At 38.5% G+C, this 19,434-nt stretch overlaps 1 protein-coding gene across 4 annotated transcripts in view; it reads left to right on the forward strand.

The window, feature by feature from the left end:
* Agl (amylo-alpha-1,6-glucosidase and 4-alpha-glucanotransferase) overlaps window positions 1–19,434 on the forward strand; it is an 84,126-nt gene that overhangs the window by 47,509 nt on the left and 17,183 nt on the right. For all 4 annotated transcript variants that reach the window (XM_087897617.1, XM_048456720.3, XM_085677781.2 and 1 more), the window contains exons 12-25: window positions 348–535; window positions 2,692–2,815; window positions 3,673–3,836; window positions 4,101–4,202; window positions 4,300–4,455; window positions 4,570–4,720; window positions 6,169–6,293; window positions 6,383–6,495; window positions 6,822–6,956; window positions 7,945–8,075; window positions 12,316–12,452; window positions 12,692–12,825; window positions 13,583–13,758; window positions 17,949–18,051. In XM_087897617.1, the coding sequence (XP_087753743.1) occupies window positions 348–535; window positions 2,692–2,815; window positions 3,673–3,836; window positions 4,101–4,202; window positions 4,300–4,455; window positions 4,570–4,720; window positions 6,169–6,293; window positions 6,383–6,495; window positions 6,822–6,956; window positions 7,945–8,075; window positions 12,316–12,452; window positions 12,692–12,825; window positions 13,583–13,758; window positions 17,949–18,051 (1,939 nt within the window). The remainder of the gene's footprint in view (window positions 1–347; window positions 536–2,691; window positions 2,816–3,672; window positions 3,837–4,100; window positions 4,203–4,299; window positions 4,456–4,569; window positions 4,721–6,168; window positions 6,294–6,382; window positions 6,496–6,821; window positions 6,957–7,944; window positions 8,076–12,315; window positions 12,453–12,691; window positions 12,826–13,582; window positions 13,759–17,948; window positions 18,052–19,434) is intronic.

Genomic DNA, 19,434 nt, shown 5'->3' on the forward strand with positions numbered 1-19,434 from the left:
AGGCTGGAGAACTGACTCAGCATTTCGAGCACTGGCTGCTCTTCCAGAGGACCTGGGTTCAATTCCCAGCATTTCCCTGGAGACTCACAACCACCTGTAACTCCACTTCCAGGGAATCAATCACCCTCCTCTGGCCTCTGAGAGCACCAAGCACATACATGGTACACAGACATACATGCAGGTGAAACACCTATGCACATAAGATAAAATCATAATTAAAGTTTAAAATTAGCCATAATATTATTTATGGAAGAAATAACGGTTTGAAAACAGCATTTTTTTTTCTGGAGGTAATTGTTATCATCCAGTTTCTTGCATCACTGAAGGCAATTGTTCTCCTCTAACAGGTTCAGACGTCTATTTAAGGAGAGAACTTATTTGCTGGGGTGACAGTGTTAAATTGCGCTATGGGAATAAACCAGAGGACTGTCCCTATCTGTGGGCGCACATGAAGAAATACACTGAGATAACTGCTACGTATTTCCAGGGAGTGCGTCTTGACAACTGCCACTCCACTCCTCTTCACGTGGCTGAGGTACGAACAACTCCTTTGCCCTGAAAGAAATGCAGTGACGTCTACTAGCTTCCTGGAGTTCTGCCACATAGGTCTAGTCTGCTGGTGGTACACTGCTTTACTTGGTGGTAATATTTGGCACAGTGACAGCTTATCTAATTCTAACAACCTGACTTTGGTTTTGATTTTTGAGACAGGATTTCACTGTGTAGCCCTGGTTGTCCTGGAACTCATTCTGTAGACCAGGCTGGCCTCGAACTCAGAGAGCCACCTGCTTCTGCCTCCCTAGTGCTGAGACTGAAGATGTGCACACCTTGCCCAACCTCTAACAATCTTTTGATATAGCTGTTATAGAATACTAGACTATAAAATGTTTAATAAGTTAGCTTTTAAATTTAAAAAAGATCATAATTTTATATAATAATATGCATAATAACTGTTTATTGGCAATATGTAAAATGTTAAGATGTCTTTTGGGTTGTTCCAATATTATTATATATCTAATATATATTATTAGCCACTGTAAAGCTGAATAGCATATTGCACATTAGAGTGATTATTCAACTTTGGCTTGTTTTTTAATTTTGGGGTACTTGGGGCGTTGCACATTTTAGAACTGTGCTCTGTTCTATTCTGAGCTATACCTCTAGCCTTTATAATTGAATTTAAACACTAACACTTTGGCATATTAAAGCTATTTTGAGCCTCACTGATTCAATTTTAGTCAGTCACCCTAAGAAACATAAATGTGAGCTAACTATAATCTGTTTTTTGGACTTTTGAGCAATGCCAGTATTTGCTTAATTGCATGCATCTTTTTCTTTGATAGTTTTTAAAGTGACGGTTCATAAAAATATGTGCTTATAAACCCGATTTAGTGTCTAGTGCCTTTAGTCCCAGTACTTGAAGGCAGAGGCAGGTAATCTCTGTGATTCTGAGGCCCAAACTCATTTACAGAATGAGTTTCAGGACAGCCAGGGCTGCATAGAGAGACCCTGTCTCAAAAAAATAAAAATAAAATGCTTATATAAAAAAACATTAACTGCAAGGCAGTAGTGGCGCCTTTAATCCCAGCACTCAGGAGGCAGAGACAGGGAGCTGTCTATGAATTCAAGGCCAGCCTGGTCTACAGAGTAAGTTCCAGAACAGGTTCCAAAGCCACAGAGAAGTCCTATCTCCAAAAACCAAAAAAGGAAAAATAACTTATATAGTTCACATGCTCTGTGTGTGTGTGTGTGTGTGTGTGACAGAGAGAGAGAGAGAGAGAGGAGAGAGAGAGAGAGAGAGAGAGAGAGAGAGAGAGAGAAAGAGAGAGAGAGAAAGAGAGAGAGAGAAAGAGAGAGAGAGAGAGAGAAAGAGAAATTTCATATGGTTTTAATTTGGAGGAATTTGATAAGAAACATTAGCCAGGCTGGTGGAACATTATTTACTTCTGAAAATTAAGCAGAGAACTTTTTTCAGCTGTGCTTTTAGCAACAGAAAAAACAAAACAAAACAAAACCATATTTGTAACATTGCTATAATGTTATAGCAAATTTAATTTTAAATGGCGAAGTCCTCTAGGATTCTACTTCTTAGCTGATAAAATTGCAGGTATTTTACCTTCAAGAAGAAATTGGTAACAGTCTACTTATTAGCCACTATTATTATCTGTTTCCTGCAATAATGTTACATATGCATTACACACACACACACTCATGTAGAAGTGGTAAGTTGCTGGCCTTTGTTGTCATCTACAGGATAGTTTAATTTAACCTTTTCTGAATAATTCACCAGCAGATAGAATAATCAGTTCTGACTTATTTAGCCACCCAGAGATTAATAATCTTATTAAAAATATTAAAAACAAATTAAAAAATGGGAAGACTGGCAGAATTGCAGTACCTGTATTTTTATTGACACTAACATCTTCCTTTTTCTTTTTCCTTCCCCTGTCTCTATGTCTGCAAAACCTAATCCTCCTTTTTACTGTTGTTCTCTGTAAACCCTGTCCCCACGTGTGCTGATTGCTCTCTTGCTTCCTCACCTGTGTGCATCAAACTATATTTGGAACGTCCTTCTGCATTTCTTTGGCTTTGTACCTGTCTTATGTCAAATGCACACCTAGTCTTGTCTCCTCCTTCCCTCTCCGTCTTGCTCTCTTCTTTCTTTTACATTTGTGGCTGTGCTTTTTACAGTACATGCTGGATGCTGCTAGAAAATTACAACCCAATCTTTATGTAGTGGCTGAGCTGTTCACAGGAAGCGAAGAGCTGGACAATATCTTTGTGACTAGACTGGGCATCAGCTCCTTAATAAGAGGTAGGCCCACCGAAGTCCATTTCTGGCCTGAGATGCTTTGCTTTTGTTTAAGTGGATCAGGATTACATTTTGTTTAGTGTAACAGCTTTATATGCAATACCTAATATAACTGAGTCTCCTTTAACAGTTAAATTGTCTAGTATCTAGAGATACTTCATTTCAAATAGAAAGACCAGTGAGGCCAGGTGTGATGGCTTAACACCTATTGTCTCACCACTTAAGAGGCTGAGGCAAGAGGACCACATGTTTAAGGCCAGCCTGGGCTACATAAGTTCCAGGCTAGTGTAGGATATGTTTTTTGAGATCCTGTCTCAAAAAATAAAGGAAAGGAAGCTGGTGAGATGACTCAGTGAGTAAAGGTGCTTGCCCCCAAGCCAGGTGACCTGCAGGAGAGAGAACAGGCTCCTGAAAGTTCCTCTGCAACTTGTACACATGCTGGTACCTGTGCACACACAGCATGTCCACAAAATTAATTTATCAATTTGAAAAGGTGAGCCAGAGAGAGAGAGAGAGAGAGAGAGAGAGAGAGAGGTGATAATTACTGACTCAAAACCAGAACCATATTTATATATTTTGAAAATACACATATCTGTTTTAACTACTATATGATGCATTTTTTAGATATTTTTCCATAGATTTAATATAATCAGCATCCCATTTTTTTCTACTCTTGATTCTCCAGTTAAATTGTAGTTAAGTATTGGTCACTTGGACTTGGTAACATTTGCTTAACTCTTCAGCTCTCACTTTTGATAGTGTTGATATGCCTTGAACATCAGTCATGATCAGAAGTCTTACCTCCTCTTGGACATTTATGAGTGACTGGGATTGTTAAACTGCTTTGTGCTGCTCTGCAGAGGCAATGAGTGCATATAACAGCCATGAAGAGGGCAGATTAGTTTACCGATACGGAGGGGAGCCTGTTGGATCCTTTGTTCAGCCCTGTCTGAGGCCTTTGATGCCAGCTATTGCGCATGCCCTGTTCATGGACATCACCCACGATAATGAGTGCCCGATTGTGGTAAGCATCAACCTGTTTCTTATGCTGATTTGTTTTGCTAAATGTTTCAATATTTAGCTGTCTGATGCTTGATGACAGTAATATCCACATACTTTTTAAGTGATTGAAATACCTTGATTTTAAAGCGTTTTGTTGTTTTGAAACAAAAAAAAATGTGTCTTACAGAATGTATCTGTCCTTGTTCTTTTGCTTCGCTGTGCTAATGGAGAATGTGTGTCACTGTGCATTTGGCAGAACATGAACTTTTGCTTTCTTCTTTTCTAGCACCGGTCAGCCTACGATGCTCTTCCAAGTACCACGATTGTCTCCATGGCATGTTGTGCTAGTGGCAGCACAAGAGGCTATGATGAGCTGGTGCCTCATCAGGTGTGTTTAATCCACATGGCCAGCAACACTGGTCCTTTTTATCCACGCGTACATTGGAACCAAGATGTGTGTGTAACCGAGCTTGGCCTCTCTTCAGATTTCAGTGGTCGCAGAAGAGAGATTTTACACTAAGTGGAATCCTGGGGCGTCACCATCAAATACAGGAGACGTTAATGTCCAGAGTGGGATTATTGCAGCCCGATGTGCCATCAATAGACTCCATCAGGAGCTGGGAGCCAAGGGTTTCATTCAAGTAAGAAGTGGGATTTTCGAGCTTTCTCCCTGGACATTCCGTTTCAAAGGAAGACCTTCTGACTGAGCCCTTGTGTCCCGATGGGCTCTGAGCCAGCTTCCCTCCCACGCGTAGGTGTACGTGGACCAGGTGGATGAAGACATCGTGGCGGTGACAAGGCACTCGCCGAGCAGCCATCAGTCGGTCGTAGCTGTGTCCAGGACTGCTTTCAGGAACCCCAAGACTTCGTTTTACAGCAAAGAAGTGCCCCAGATGTGCATCCCTGGTAACCTAACCCAAGCACTGATGGAGTTATAGCATCAAGTTCCACTAGCACATTGTCTTTATGTGTCATATATGACACACTGACATAAACCTGGTTGAGAAAAGAACTTAGATGGGGACACTTTCACTGCATGGAACAAAACCTGGAGAAAAATATTCCCAAACATTTACATTGTTTGAGTTGTGAAATACTTTTGTTTGCTTTTTAATATATTCCTTTTTCTCATATATGCACACACACACACGTTTCCTTATACTGTGGGTAACATGTGTCTGTGTTTCCATTTTTATGTATGTATAACTTATACACATGTACTACATGCGCATATATACACGTGTGCGTGTTTAAAAGGCAAATATTAAGTCTGCTCACAACCTCATCTATCATCCTAACCTTTTATCTATCTGGCATTCAACCAAGTATATATTTTCCCTATTCTCCATGCAGTCTTCTTACCCGCCTACATAGGATTATTTATAACCTTCAAGGACTATAGTCCTTCCTCTAAGAATACAGTCTGTCTCTCTTTGACAGTTATATGGTCCTGAGATCCTCCTTTATTGTTGGTTGATTTTTTTTTTTTTGCTAAATGTCTACATTTCGCTCCTTACTATTTTAGATAGTATAGTATTACACAGCATACTCCTACATAAGTAGCAACTGCTTGTTAATTGAAGAGTCTCAAAAAAAACATTGTGTGTGTGCATGTCTGTGTGTGTGTGTGAGACCATAGTCATACAGGATAGTCTAAAGCCTACCAGGCTAGCCCTGGACTTACAGGTGCTGTTCTGTCTCAGCCTCCCAAATTGCTAGGATTACAGATCTACTCATCCATGTCCAGCCCATATTCTTTATTTCTTGCTAGTTTCTAAATATCCATGGCTTTTCAGCCTATTCGGGTGGTGGTGGTGCATTGCCTTCAATCCCAGCACTCAGGAGGCAGAGGCAGATGGATCTCTGTGAGTTATCGGCCAGCCTGGTCTACAGAGTGAGTTCCAGGACAGCTTGGGCTACAAAGTGAAACCCTGTCTCAATAAACAAAAACAAAACAAAAGTTATCAATCTAAAGAATTTTAGGGTTAAATATTCATTACCTACTTTATTCTCATAAATTTATGTTTAGTGATTTGGTCAGGTCTTTACTAATGTGCTTGGTTTTTGTTTTGTCTATTTAGTATTTTTGGGTATTGGGTGCTAAACCCAGGGTATCCTTTGTGCCGAGCATACACTGTCCCACTGACCTATACTCCCAGCTCCATAGGCGCTATTCAGGGCTACCTCAGGTTTTGTGTTTATCCTGGGCATTCTCAAAACATTTCCATTTTTCAGTTCACTAAATTGTAATTTCATCTTTTGTTCTGTGAGTATTTGATCTTTGAAAAGTCTCTAATATTAAATTTTGCATGTGCATTATAATAGTTTTCATTAAATTGTTTACATTTTCCTAGGCAAAATTGAAGAAGTAGTTCTTGAAGCTAGAACTATTGAGAGGAATACAAAACCTTATAAAAAAGATGAGAATTCAATCAATGGAATGCCAAATATGACAGTGGAACTTAAAGAGCATATCCAGGTATTTGGGATTCTGGTTTTTTACTGTGGTTAATATTTTTAAAAAATTTAAATTAGTTAGTAAGAGTGTTTCCTGTATTTTTTTCCAAGCTTCATGAAAGTAAAATTGTCAAACAAGCTGGCGTTGCCACAAAGGGTCCCAATGAATATATTCAGGAAATAGAATTTGAAAATCTGTCTCCAGGAAGTGTTATCATATTCAGGTATGTTCATTAGAGTTCAAACTGTTGACTCTACTTATATTGGAAATAGTTTTGGGGGCCTAGAGAGATGGCTCAGTGGTTCAGAGAGCTGTTGATACTGTAGGGGACCCATGTTCATTTCCAGCCCCCATGTCAGGTGGCTCACAACCACCCATAACTCCAGGTCCAGAGGAGTCGATGTGTTCTGCTCTCTCTGGGCACCTGCACACATGCAATTTGTACACACAGAGGCACATACACATTTTTTTAATAATCTAGAGAAATTATCTTACCTTGTTAAGTTTGAATAAACTGAAAGTTATCTGTTTCTTATCAACTTTATTCAGAGTAAGTCTTGATCCACATGCTCAAGTCGCTGTTGGAATTCTTCGAAATCACCTGACCCAGTTCAGCCCTCACTTTAAATCTGGAAGCCTTGCTGTTGGCAACTCAGATCCTATATTAAAAATCCCCTTCGCTTCGTAAGTATTCCTTATTTTGTAGATTTACCACTTTAACAGAATGGTGAGCTACTCCTGTCCCGATCTGGGCAGATTTAAACGTGCTTTCTCCTTGCTATTCAAAGTGTGGTCTGCAGCTCGTTAATGCCAGCCTCGGCCACTGTTAGCATCTTGGTCTCTGACTTTATCATGTATGTGTGTGTGTGTGTGTGTGCACACATGTACCTTCCATGCTTATATGTCTTTCCTCTGGATTTGAAGGTTTAATCCATTCTGCAAAGTAACCTCTGGAAAGAGGCTGAGACAAGGGCACGACAGTTTTCTCACTTGAGATAGAACAAAACAAGAGAAGAGGGAGTACATTCAAGAAGATATGTATTCACAGAAAATGCTGGTTGTGTAAATGAAATTACCTGGGCAACTTAAAAAATGCAATTTCAACTATTGCCTTAGTCAATGTTCTATTGCTGTGAAGAGACACCATGACCATAGCAGCTCTTATAAAGGAAAGCATTTATTTGGGGGTTTGCTTAAGGTTTCAGAAGTTTAGCTCATTGTCATTATGGTGGTGAATGTGGCAGCACACGGGCAGACATGGTGCTGTAGAAGTAACTGTGAGCTCTACGTGTTGATCCACAGGTAGCAGAAAGAGAGAGAACCACTGGGCCTGGCTTCAGCTTCTGAAACCCTAAAGCCCACCCCCAGTGACATACTTCCTCCAACAAGGTTCTACCTCCCCAACAAGGCCACAGCCCCTCTCCTTCTAAGTCGTGCCACTTCTTGATGACTTAGGTATTCAAATACCTAATGAGGCCCTTCTTACTCAAATCACCACATTATTCCTAGTTGATTTTGGTCAGAATGTTTTATTATATCAGCAGAATAGGAACTAGAATGATGTATTTCTAAGACATTTAATATTTATAGTACAGATTTTCTTTTGCTTTTATTTTATAGTAAATGAAATAATCCGTATATTTATTAATCTCCTTTATTTCCTAATTCTTAGCATTGCCTCTAAATTGACTTTGGCTGAGCTAAATCAGGTACTTTACCGATGTGAATCAGAAGAACAAGAAGATGGTGGAGGTTGTTATGACATACCAAACTGGTCATCCCTTAAGTATGCAGGTCTTCAAGGTAGGTGTAAGGATAAAGCTTTGCTGTTTTTCTGTAGTGGTCGTCTTTATAGAAGTAAGAGTGTACACCTAGAATATCGACACCTCAGTCCAAATTATAACTCTTGACTCCTGGTTGTTCGGCCACTAGTGAGTAGCATAACATTTCTGAACCCCAATTTCTGCCTCAATAAAATATGAATAATAGAACCAGTCATGTAATAATGTTTTAATTTTTAGATTAAAATTTTAGATTTAATTTTTAGATTAGTTTAAGAGTGTGAGTGTTTTGCTTGCGTCTGTGTATGCGTACATGTGCAAGTCTGTTGCCTGCAAAAGGCAGAAGAAGGTATTAGATCCCCCAGAAATGAATTTTTGCCATGTGGCCATGTAGGTGCTAGGTGTTCAATCCCCTAAAATTGGATTCACAGTGGATTTTTGTCACATGGATGCTAGGAACTGAACTCAGATCTTCTGCAAGAGCATCAAGTGGTGTTAACTACTGAGCTGCCTTTAGTGCATGGTTATAGTTTTTGTACTTGGGAGGCAGAAGTAGGTGGATCTCTGTGTATTCAGTGCCTGCTTGGTCTACATAGTGAGTCCCAAACCAGAGCTATACAGTGAAACCCTGTCTCAAACAAAACAAAACAAAAAAGTGTTAATAATAGCCAAACCAGGTGGAACATGACCGTAATCCCAGCTACTCAGAAGACTGAAACAGGATGGTTGAGAATTTGAGGCCACCTGGACAATAAGGAGGACCTTGTTTTCAAGAGATGAAAAAAACTATGAATAATGATGTCATTCATATAAAATACTAAAAATAGAATGTGTCAAAGTATTCAGTCAGTAAACTAAAACTGCTAGTTCTGCCTTGCTTAAGGACAATTATGTCTCTTAAATATTAACCTTAATAAATATGTCTTATCTTGGTTTATTGTGTAACTAGATTGGTATCCCTGACACTGAGTTTTAGACATGTTGTGTTACTTTAGAAAAGTCACGTGAGACTACGTTGTAAATAAAACATTTAATTGGAAAGTTTTTGCTGCATCTTTGGTTCTTCCTATATAGTTAAAATATCTAGAGTGCTTATGGAACTACCAGATGAGCCTGATCCAGAAATGAGAGAGAATTTAACTTAGAACCTATATGTGAGAGGAAGCATGCACTATTCTGTGCGAGTTTAACTTATTTCACCTAATATGATGCTTTCTGGTTCCATCTATTTTTCTTCAAATGTCATAATTTCATTCTGTACAGCTGAACAAAGTTCCATTGTCTGTGTCTACCACTTTTCCTGTCTTGACTCCTATACATAGTGCTCCAGTGCATGTGGATATACCGTCTCTGTGGCGTGCTGACTTAAGATTCCTTCCAGTATGAACCCAAGAGCAGCATGTATTTGGATCATACAGTAGTTTTGGCTTTAGTGTTTTGAGGAGGCTCCACACTGATACTCATATTAACTCTCTATCAGTTTACAGTCCCATTGATAATAGTAAGTGAAGCATTCCCTCTCCCCACATCCTTGCCAGCATTTGCTGTTTATTTTCTATTTTAAATTAATTTTATTGTTATTGTTGTGTAAATATGGGCACAAGCATGCCTTTTACTGCCTAGTTCATTTCCTTGACCCTGTCATGATGACAGCCATTCTGACTGGGATCAGATGGAATTTCACTGTAATTTTAGTTTGCATTTCCATCATGACTAAGACTGAGCTTTCTTTAAAGACCTCCTTATGGGCCCAGGCAATGGTTAAGAGCACTGGCTATTCTTCCAGTAGACCTGAATTCAGTCCCAGCACCCACATGGTAGCTTACAACTATCTGTAACTCCAGTCTCAGAGGATTGGATGCCACCTCTGGCCTCCACACACACAGCATATGTATTGCGTACATATTTATATTCAGGAAAATATACACATAATATAAAAATAAATAAAGTCCAAAATATTTTTAAGCTCACCTCATTTCTTTTGTCTTTTATAAAGCCCTTTTTCGGTTTTATTTTAGGAGAGAGGGTCTCATGTAGCCCAGGCTGGCCTCAAAGACACTATTTTCTTAAGGATAACCTTAAACTCCTGAGCCTACCTCTACTCTTAAATGCTGGAATTACATGCATTTATGACTACACCCAGCATCATAAAGACTTTCTTAGTTATTGTTTATCATAGTTATTTCTTTGTCCTCAGGCTGACACTTACATTTATTTATTGTATTTCTTATTTGATCTTTGGAAAATATTATCTTATGCTAGAAGTTAGTATATTTTGTGTATATGAATATATTCACTGTAATTTAAACAAATTCCAGCAGGTGGATCTCTGTGAATTCAAGGCTAGCCTGGTGTACTTGCTGAGTTTCAGGACAGACAAAGCTGCATAGTGAGACCTTGTCTTGGGGAAAAAAAGAAAAAACAATCAAGCAACCAGACTTTAAAGCCAGACTCTGGTACACTGACCGGCTGTATAGCCTTGCAGTAGAGAAACTCCACGTTCAGTTTTATCACCATAATCGTGTACAGTAAGGGGTCGTGATTAGGATTAAAGCAGCTCCTATTCATTCAAAGTAAAGCACTCGGGAATCATTTGCCAGGGCTGGAGAGATGGCTCAGGTGAAGAACATTTCCTGCTGTTCCTCTGGAGGATCTGTGAGCAGCATCCAGTCCTTAGCACCCAGTGGTGGCTCCTGGTTACCTCTAACTCCAGTTCAGGTGACCTATGCCCTTTTCTGGCTTCCCTGGGCATTACATTCATATATCCCATAACACACAGAGAAGCACATATACACATAAATAAAAGTAGATTTTTTTAAAAAAAATATTTTACCAGTTTAGGCAAAAATAGCTTTCCCTGTTCTTTTTCTGGTTCTTGGCTAATTGTATATGTCTCATGAAGTGACTCAGCTCATTTTTTTTAAATAAAATGCCCTTATCTGATTTATTTTTACTTTATCTCAGTCATTTTTTTCCTGTCATAAGCTAACAGTTTGGGCAGCCCAGAGCATTTTCCTAGCAGACTGCTAATGACAGCCATAAGTTTAATCAGATCCAGCCACTGTCTTGCCCTTTTTCTGCCTTGACCAAGATTCCATTCCCCAATGCTTACAGTATTCTGTGTCCTGTTATTTTGGAATCTAGGAATCTTGCTTATGGTTCTGCTCCAGATTCTCAACAGCCAGTTAGTTATTTTTGGATTCTTGTGTTCACTTTGACATAACATGTCCTTTTAATCTCCATAGTTAACCATCTATTCCAAGACAGAGTGCTTTCTATAAACCAGCTAGCCAGTTTTCTACCTTCTTGTTACTTCCTAAATAAGTCATTGCGTCCCACTGGTTTCTGTCAGCTCTGTTTTCTGAGTTTTCATTGTCATTCTGAAACTCAGCAGTAGAAAATGCTGAGCAATGATTCTTTTCCCTGAAAGTACTGGGACAAGAACAGAGTCTATAATACAGTATTTGTGCTGCCATATTGTCCACCCTGTTTTGAAAGTTACATTTCCCAAGAAGAACTACAAACTCCTTGAGTGTAAAAAATCCTACGTCTTAAATTTATTGTTTTTAATTTTTCAAAATATGCCACACATCTTATAAAATTCAATAAATTCTAACCAAATGAACTTAGTTAAAATGAAGTCATTGAAGACAAGTCCAGCTTTACGGTAGATGGAAGTATAATTGATCCATAGCAGAGTTACAGAGTCTACTGTGAGTGTTCATAGGGATGCCAAGACTCAGCGGAGAAGTCTTCCTAGTAATCATTACACGTCTATAGCTCACGTGGTGATTTTATTTAGTTGTAAGTACTTCCTGCTACGTTTCAGAAGCTGCTTCTGAAGCTCTTTCATTGTCATCCTCCATTGGTGGTCTTGCTTCCTCTTAAACCAGTTTTGTGATTTCTGTAATTCTTTCCTAAATATTGGTCTATCGCTTGCTAACACAGAAATACCCAGGCTTATTCATTTGATGCTCTAGGGTAGAGCAGCCATGCCAACTGCTTTTGAATGTTTTACTATTGAATATAAATAGATAAGTGCTGTCCTAGAAGCCCTCACTCTCGGGAAGCTCTTTGCTGCTCTTGCAGCAGTAGACCCTTCAGTAGAGACCCTCATCCTTATCTCCAGCCATACCACGTGTCATTGTGGGCGTAGCTGTTATGTCTGCCTGTGTTCACCCCAAATCATCAGAGACTGACCACAAGTAAGCAATGGGAACATTTTGACTTTGCCAACAGTGTAATAATGTCTGAATTTTCAGGATTAATGTCCGTGTTGGCAGAAATAAGACCAAAGAATGACTTGGGGCATCCATTCTGTGAAAATTTGAGGTCTGGAGATTGGATGATTGACTATGTTAGTGGCCGGCTTATTTCACGATCAGGACATATTGCTGAAGTAAGTAGAATGATATTCTAGTCCAAACAAGTGAGGGACCATTAAGAATTATATACTACCCGGCTATAGATAATATTAAGTTTCTTTGAACCATTTTCCTTTCTTGATCCTCTTTCAGTTTTAAAGAGTGGTCATCAATAGGTTACTGACTGGCAAAGTTGCATGTGTAGATTCAGCTCTTAAAATATACCTAGTCTGTAAACACAACAAATTAACCTTTAACGTTATTTCTCTAACAGGTTGGTAAATGGTTGCAGGCTATGTTCTTCTACCTGAAGCAGATCCCACGATACCTTATCCCCTGTTACTTTGATGCTATATTAATTGGCGCATACACCACTCTGCTGGATGTAGCATGGAAGCAGATGTCAAGGTATACCCAACAAAGCTTGAGTAAATGGGCGTGTTTCTGTGGAAACTATACAGAGAGAGTATTTTGTACTTGATTTTAAAAGACTAAAAGCTAAGGAGCTTTATCACAGACTCAGAGCTGAGAAACTTTTTAGCTGGACTGTGTGTTAGCATACTTTAGTCCAGAACATGCAAAACCAAATGTAAAGTCTGGGTAGGGTTTGTTTTGTTTTGAGACAGGGTCTCATGTGTTGAAGACTTGAAACACACTGTGGAGGCAAGGATGATCTTACACTTCTGATCCTCCAGCCTCTACTCCCAAATGTTGGGATTATGGGTCTGCTTCCAGTGTATAAGGCACTTAGGATCAAACTCGGGGCTTCATGCACACAAGATAAGCACCCTACACACAAACACATACACCATGGACACAAACACAGTAATACAGTTTTAAAAATTGGTGGGGATGTTTGGGTGTCTAGCTCAGAAGAGCATCATTTGCCTAGCAAGCATAAGGCCTTGGGTCTAGTCCCCAGCTGGGGGTGGGAGGACAGGGGTGGAATTTAATTCTGGTCTACAGAGCCTGTAAGAGAAAATATGTAAAAAACAAAATTATATTATGTGTTCATTAACTTGTTAAATGATATACATAAAAGTATTTTTACCCTTTTACACATTTCTATAAAAAGATCAGTGGGCGAAAGGATGTATAAAAGATTGCTTAAAAGGTAGTGTTTCTGAGATGACCTCTCTGCTTGCCGCTTGCCACTTGCTCGCAGCTTCGTCCAGAACGGTTCAACCTTCGTGAAACACCTTTCACTGGGCTCCGTCCAGATGTGCGGAGTGGGAAAGTGCTCTAGTCTGCCTCTTCTTTCTCCCTCGCTCCTGGATGTGCCCTACAGGCTAAATGAGATCACAAAGGAGAAGGAGCAGTGCTGTGTCTCCTTGGCTGCAGGTAAGGACGCTGGAAGCAGCTAAATGGTAAAAGCCCGTAGTGCTCAACAAGGAGAATGCATGGACAATGGTTTTCATGCCACTGTCTAGTAAATTGCTCACTTAATAGCTGCTCGCTCACGATAATGATTCTTACTATTTAGTTATAACTAGGTAGTAAGAACTCACATGTGTTTTTGTGGTGGTTGAGTAATCCTTTCTTCTCCAGGTATCTGTTAAATTCCGGTTCTTGTCATTTTAAATATCTTTAATTAAGTACTGTTTCTGTGTGTTCCTTTCCTAATTCTTAAAAGTAAACCAACATTGTGATTACAAAACACATTAAATGATTTTTTTAAATTACATCTTCCTTGTTTGTCAAGTACTTTTAGCCATATCTACTGACACCATCTCCTGCAGCTAGATTTAAAACATTCACAGAAATAAGATATTCCCAAAGAAAGGCTTTTCTTGTAATAAACTTCCAGTATGTTTTAAAAAGTATCAGGTAGTTGAGGCCATTAAAGTTTGGAACTCTCATTGCTCCTTGGGGTTTTGATAAAGTGAAGTGTAAAGTTTACAGCTTTTGAAATTAAACTGAAATATATAAAATATAGCGAAGTAGTAATATCGTCTACATGATTCCTTCGGCTAAATTTAAGTTTTCATTGTCATTGGCTCAGGCTTTTCATTGGCTCAGACTTTGTTGTATCCAGAGTTACCGTCTCCTTCACATGATCATAAAATCATAAAACCCTATTTTAGGGCTAGAGGGTAGAGTAGTACCCAATAAGTCCAAGGCCCTAATAAATTCATTTCCTCAGCATCACACAAAATATTTTTTAATTAAAAATAAAATGAAGAGTCAATTTTAATTCTCTAATTGTGCTTCAGGTTTTCATTTGATTGATGGTTCTGGTAGCTGTCATTCCCTGAGTTCAAGCAGGTGCTCAGGAGATTGAACTGGAACAGTGTGGGAAAAACACACTGATGGGGAAAACTCCAGAGCTAAAACCCATTTTTTAAAAGCTTATTACATAAAATAATACCTCAACTTTTTTGATTGTGCACTGCTACTATTAAATATCCCCAGAATTTATTTATTTACTTATAAAGCATGTATTGGTAAAACTTATAACACTTATATGTAGTCTGTATAACGTATAAATATAGATCCTAGCATTCTAATATTTTAAGGGAGTATTTTGCCTAATTTATAAAAAAAAAAAGTAAAATGATATGCAGATTTGCCAGTAGGTTTTGGTGACATTCATTCTACAATGGGAACACCTTCTTTTATAAGAGTATTGCAGAAAAAATGTAATTAACATTTATGGTAATTGACAACATAGATATAACCCCCCAAATACTTGATCTATAAATTGTATACTCACAGAGGACCAAAAAGTAGCAAACATTTCTCCATATAAGTGCTAAGATTTTCTTGTTGAAACACTTTTATAGTTCTTTTTATAGTTCTTGTTGAGACAGAATTTTACTGTGTAGCCCAGACTGTCCTCAAACTGGGGATACGCCTCTCTGCCCCTCCTAAGGTTTAGGATTAGACGCTTGCACCATGATGCCCCGCTCACTTTTAACTTTAAACATCAGTGGAGTGCTGGTATTTTAAGACGTTTTAATCCAGACTCACTCTTGAGTTTGCACACATTTGCGCCACAGGAAGTCTGCTGTGCTGATGTCCTAGCTTCTGACATTGTAATAAGTGACAGAATTGCAACTCTGTGTCCATTAAATAATTCTTAGTGTATTTGAAGACATTTTGTACATCATTTTGGAGACAACATAAAAAATATGTCTAATGGTGCCTTTAATTGTTTTATCTTACTTGAAATATTCAAGTTAGTAATATGTAAGGTCCTTGATTCTATCTTAAGTAATTGTTTATATGAAAGCACAAAACTTAAAATTATTTCTTTATGTATAATTATTGTATATACCTTATATGTCATATACTATATAAATACATTAACTATATTTATATAGTCATATAGTATATGTTATATGTTATATATAGCTGTATATAGCTATATAACAATGCTATATATTTATATAACTATTATATAACCATATGCTATATATTGTGTGTATACCTATATATAGTTATATGGCATGTATGCTATATATCTAGCTTATATATCTAGTTATATATAGCTATATACATATATATTGTGTGAGATAAGTATAGCACTATCAATCTGTTATAAAATAATGTGAAATTTGGTGATAAACTTTCACTGTAAATAAATTAATAAACATTTAATTAAATATCATTGAACTAAAAAAAAGGATAATTGGATTATGGGATAATAGCTTTGTACTTGTGAGTTATTGTTTTTGACAAATGTATTGGTATTGATTCTTATATATTGATACAAAGTTAAATTATGTTGACTATTTTATACATACATGCTTCTACCTCTGTTTAAAACATTTTTATGTATTGACATATATATATATTGTATTGATATATGTATATTTTACCATATTGCATTGTACACTTCTACCTTTGATTAAGATACTTATATATTGTTTATGTATTGATATATATATTTACCATATTACAATGTATACTTGCACATTGTTTATATTTGGAGGTCATATTGTCCCCATTTATTGCACAGTTGTTTACTATTTCAGTCTTTAAGTTAGATAGATATTGAGAATAATATAGATCAATAGTCATCTAAGTTTGTCATTTATAATTAGACTAATCAGGTTCTTTAGATACATAGAGATTATATTCAGTATAGATAGATAATCTTCAACCTCTTCAAAGAGCTACAGAAAACGGCCTTTAATCTAACTCAGAGTTCTGTGGTAGGGAGACACAATCCTTCCTGGCAACACTGATCTATTCCCGAGAGAATGTTGAGCACCAAAGACACTCCACCTGGAGCCTTTCTTCTTGGTAGAACTGGCCTTTGGGTAAAGAAATGCCCATGCCTCAACTACTAACAGAGTTACAGAGTATCCGTAAATGGATAAAACAGGACTGTCATATCCTGCCAAGACAGGATAAGATAGTTTTAAAAAGTTCCTTGCCTTTGAAAATGGTATGTCAGTTACGTTAGGCCTTAGCCAAAGTTGGTTGCTTCAACGCTGCAAACGTGATTTTGGGTGTTTGCCCAGGTAGCCAGTTGTCTCTGTGATTTGTTACATGTTCTGGAAGTTTGATTGCACTTCCTAATTACTTAGGTAACATTATTTCCCTTCTCAGATCTTTGATGGGATTAAAGATTATATAAACGTAATTACTTTCCTTTTATGACGTGGCCAAGTTATTTCTTATATAAGACTTAAGCTAGTTAAAATAGGATATTTGTATTTATTGTATATAATTGTGTAGGTTTGTACTTACTGTATATAATTTCGTAGTAGGCTTAGAACTCTCTTACTTAAACAAAAGGGGGAGGTGTTGTGGGAGTAACTTCCGCTGCCTCAACCAATAATCACTGAAGCAGGAGCCCACAGTGCAGCGGGGAGCGACTTCCGCTCCGTCAGCCAATAGCTGCTGAAATACCAGCCCACTGGGGCGTGGTATATTTCTCTTTTAAAAAGAGAAGCAGTTCCGGATAAGGTCTTTCTTGGTTCCGGCTCTTGGTTCCGGTGCTCGGTCTCGGCTGCTGCTCCCGGCTCCTGCTCCAGCTACTAGGCTCCCTTCCTGACGGTTTATGGTGTATGTAAGTTTTACCCCCCCGCCAAATAAATAACCCCTTAAAACATAACTGGTGTGGGATTGATTCGTTAATATTTATTTATTGCCCTTAGAATCAGGGCAGAATCTTTTAAAGTATGTGTTTAATTATACTGTGTCATTTTATATGTTAAATATTTAATCTCTAATTTTAAGCTTATAATTTAAAAGACAAATTAAAATCTGTTCAGCTAACAGCCCACCTGTACTTCTGGTTCTCAGGGCTTGGATGTCACTGAACTGTAGAACTCCTGCTAAACAGTGCCTTTAATCCCCCTTGGGTCACAGGTGCCCTTCAGATTCTGATATGATCATAAAATCTCATCCCATAAAGCTGACGTTAAGTGCAGACATATATTTCACTGTAGAGGATTTTCGAAGGTTCACAGGCTCCTTCTAATTTGCCCTTTTCTGTAAACCTAAAGTGTGTGTTGATGGAGTTCATGGGATCAAACATAATGTTCTGATTGGCACATCACTCTGTTGTCTTTTGCCAGGCTTGCCCCACTTCTCTTCTGGTCTATTCCGCTGCTGGGGGAGGGATACTTTCATTGCACTCCGGGGGATGCTGCTGGTCACTGGACGCTACTTAGAAGCCCGGTAAGAGCCTCTGCAAACCGCATGCTGTTTGCCGCTCCATGTTCCCTCTTACCCATCTACTGTCAACATTTGAGAAGTATGTTTTCCTTAGGTGTTTTTTTTATTTTGTGTACATTTATATGTGTGCAATCACAGGCATGCCAAGGTGCACATGTGGAGTTCAGAAGACAGCTTGCTGGAGTTTTTCTCTCCTTCTACCATGTGGGTTCCAGAAACCCAATTCAGCGTTAGGTTTGGCAGCAAGCACCTTTACCCACTGAGCCATCTCACAGGCTCCCAATTTGAAAGTCCTAGTTCATATTCTTGTTTAATAAGTTTAGCGAATTTCAAAGGGAAAAACAACTTTAAGGTCACTAGATTCCATGATAGGTCAGATCTTCTTCAGTATTTGTGAATTTATCTAAAAAAAAATAGAACCGTTTTCTTCCTTCATAAAAGAGTAATGTTAGCTGGATATGGTGGCACACACCTTTAATACCAGCACAAGGGAGGCAGAGGCAGGTAGATCTCTTATAAGTTCAAAGCCAGCCTAGTAGTATTCATAGAAAGTTTCAGGTCAGCCAGAAATACTTAATGAGATGCTGTCTCAAGACAAACAAACAATAAATTGGGGAGCTAGCAAGATGGCTTAGTGGGTCAAGGTGCTTGATATGTAAAGGTGGTGGCCATGCAAACTTGGTGACCTGACTTCAATTCCCGGAACCCACATAAAGGTAAATAAATGACTTCACAAAGTTGTCCTCAGACCTCAGCACATATACTGCGGCACAAATATGCACACAAACATGCACACACACACATGCGCGCGTGCGCGCACACACACACACACTAATAATAATAATAATAATATTAAAAATTGGGGAAACTGGAGAGATGGTTCAGTACTTAAGAGGATCTGTGTTTGATTCTTAGCAAGCACATGGCAGCTTACAACCATCTGTAACTCCATTTCCAGGGGATCTGACACCTCTGGCCTCAGCTAGCATTGCACCAGGAAGGCTGACATACATGCAAACAAAATACCATACACATAAATTAGTAAAATTTCTGTAAATTTAATTTGGAGGGCTGTTTGATTACCTATTAGATCCCCTAAGTAAATGGCTTAGGAGTTAGGTATAAAGAACCAGAATTCAGCAAAACACAGTGGCAAAGACCTTTGCCTGTGGCGTGGAGAACTTCTGATGCTGTTCATATCGCCCGCTGACAAATGCAATCCTCCCTTTGTCCTTTCTGTGGAATAGTCAGCATATTCACCGTGCTCTGCTAGATGATGGATGCAGTTAAAGGACCCAAAAATCTCTCTGCCACATGGCAAACGCTCCATGACAGTTGGGGGCTTTTTAATCATTGCTGTAGCTGCCCCATCCTCAGGCATCACTG

This window comes from Myodes glareolus, chromosome 17 (genome assembly GCF_982192425.1).
Source record: "Myodes glareolus chromosome 17, mMyoGla1.1, whole genome shotgun sequence".
Classification (NCBI taxonomy): Eukaryota; Metazoa; Chordata; class Mammalia; order Rodentia; family Cricetidae; genus Myodes; species Myodes glareolus.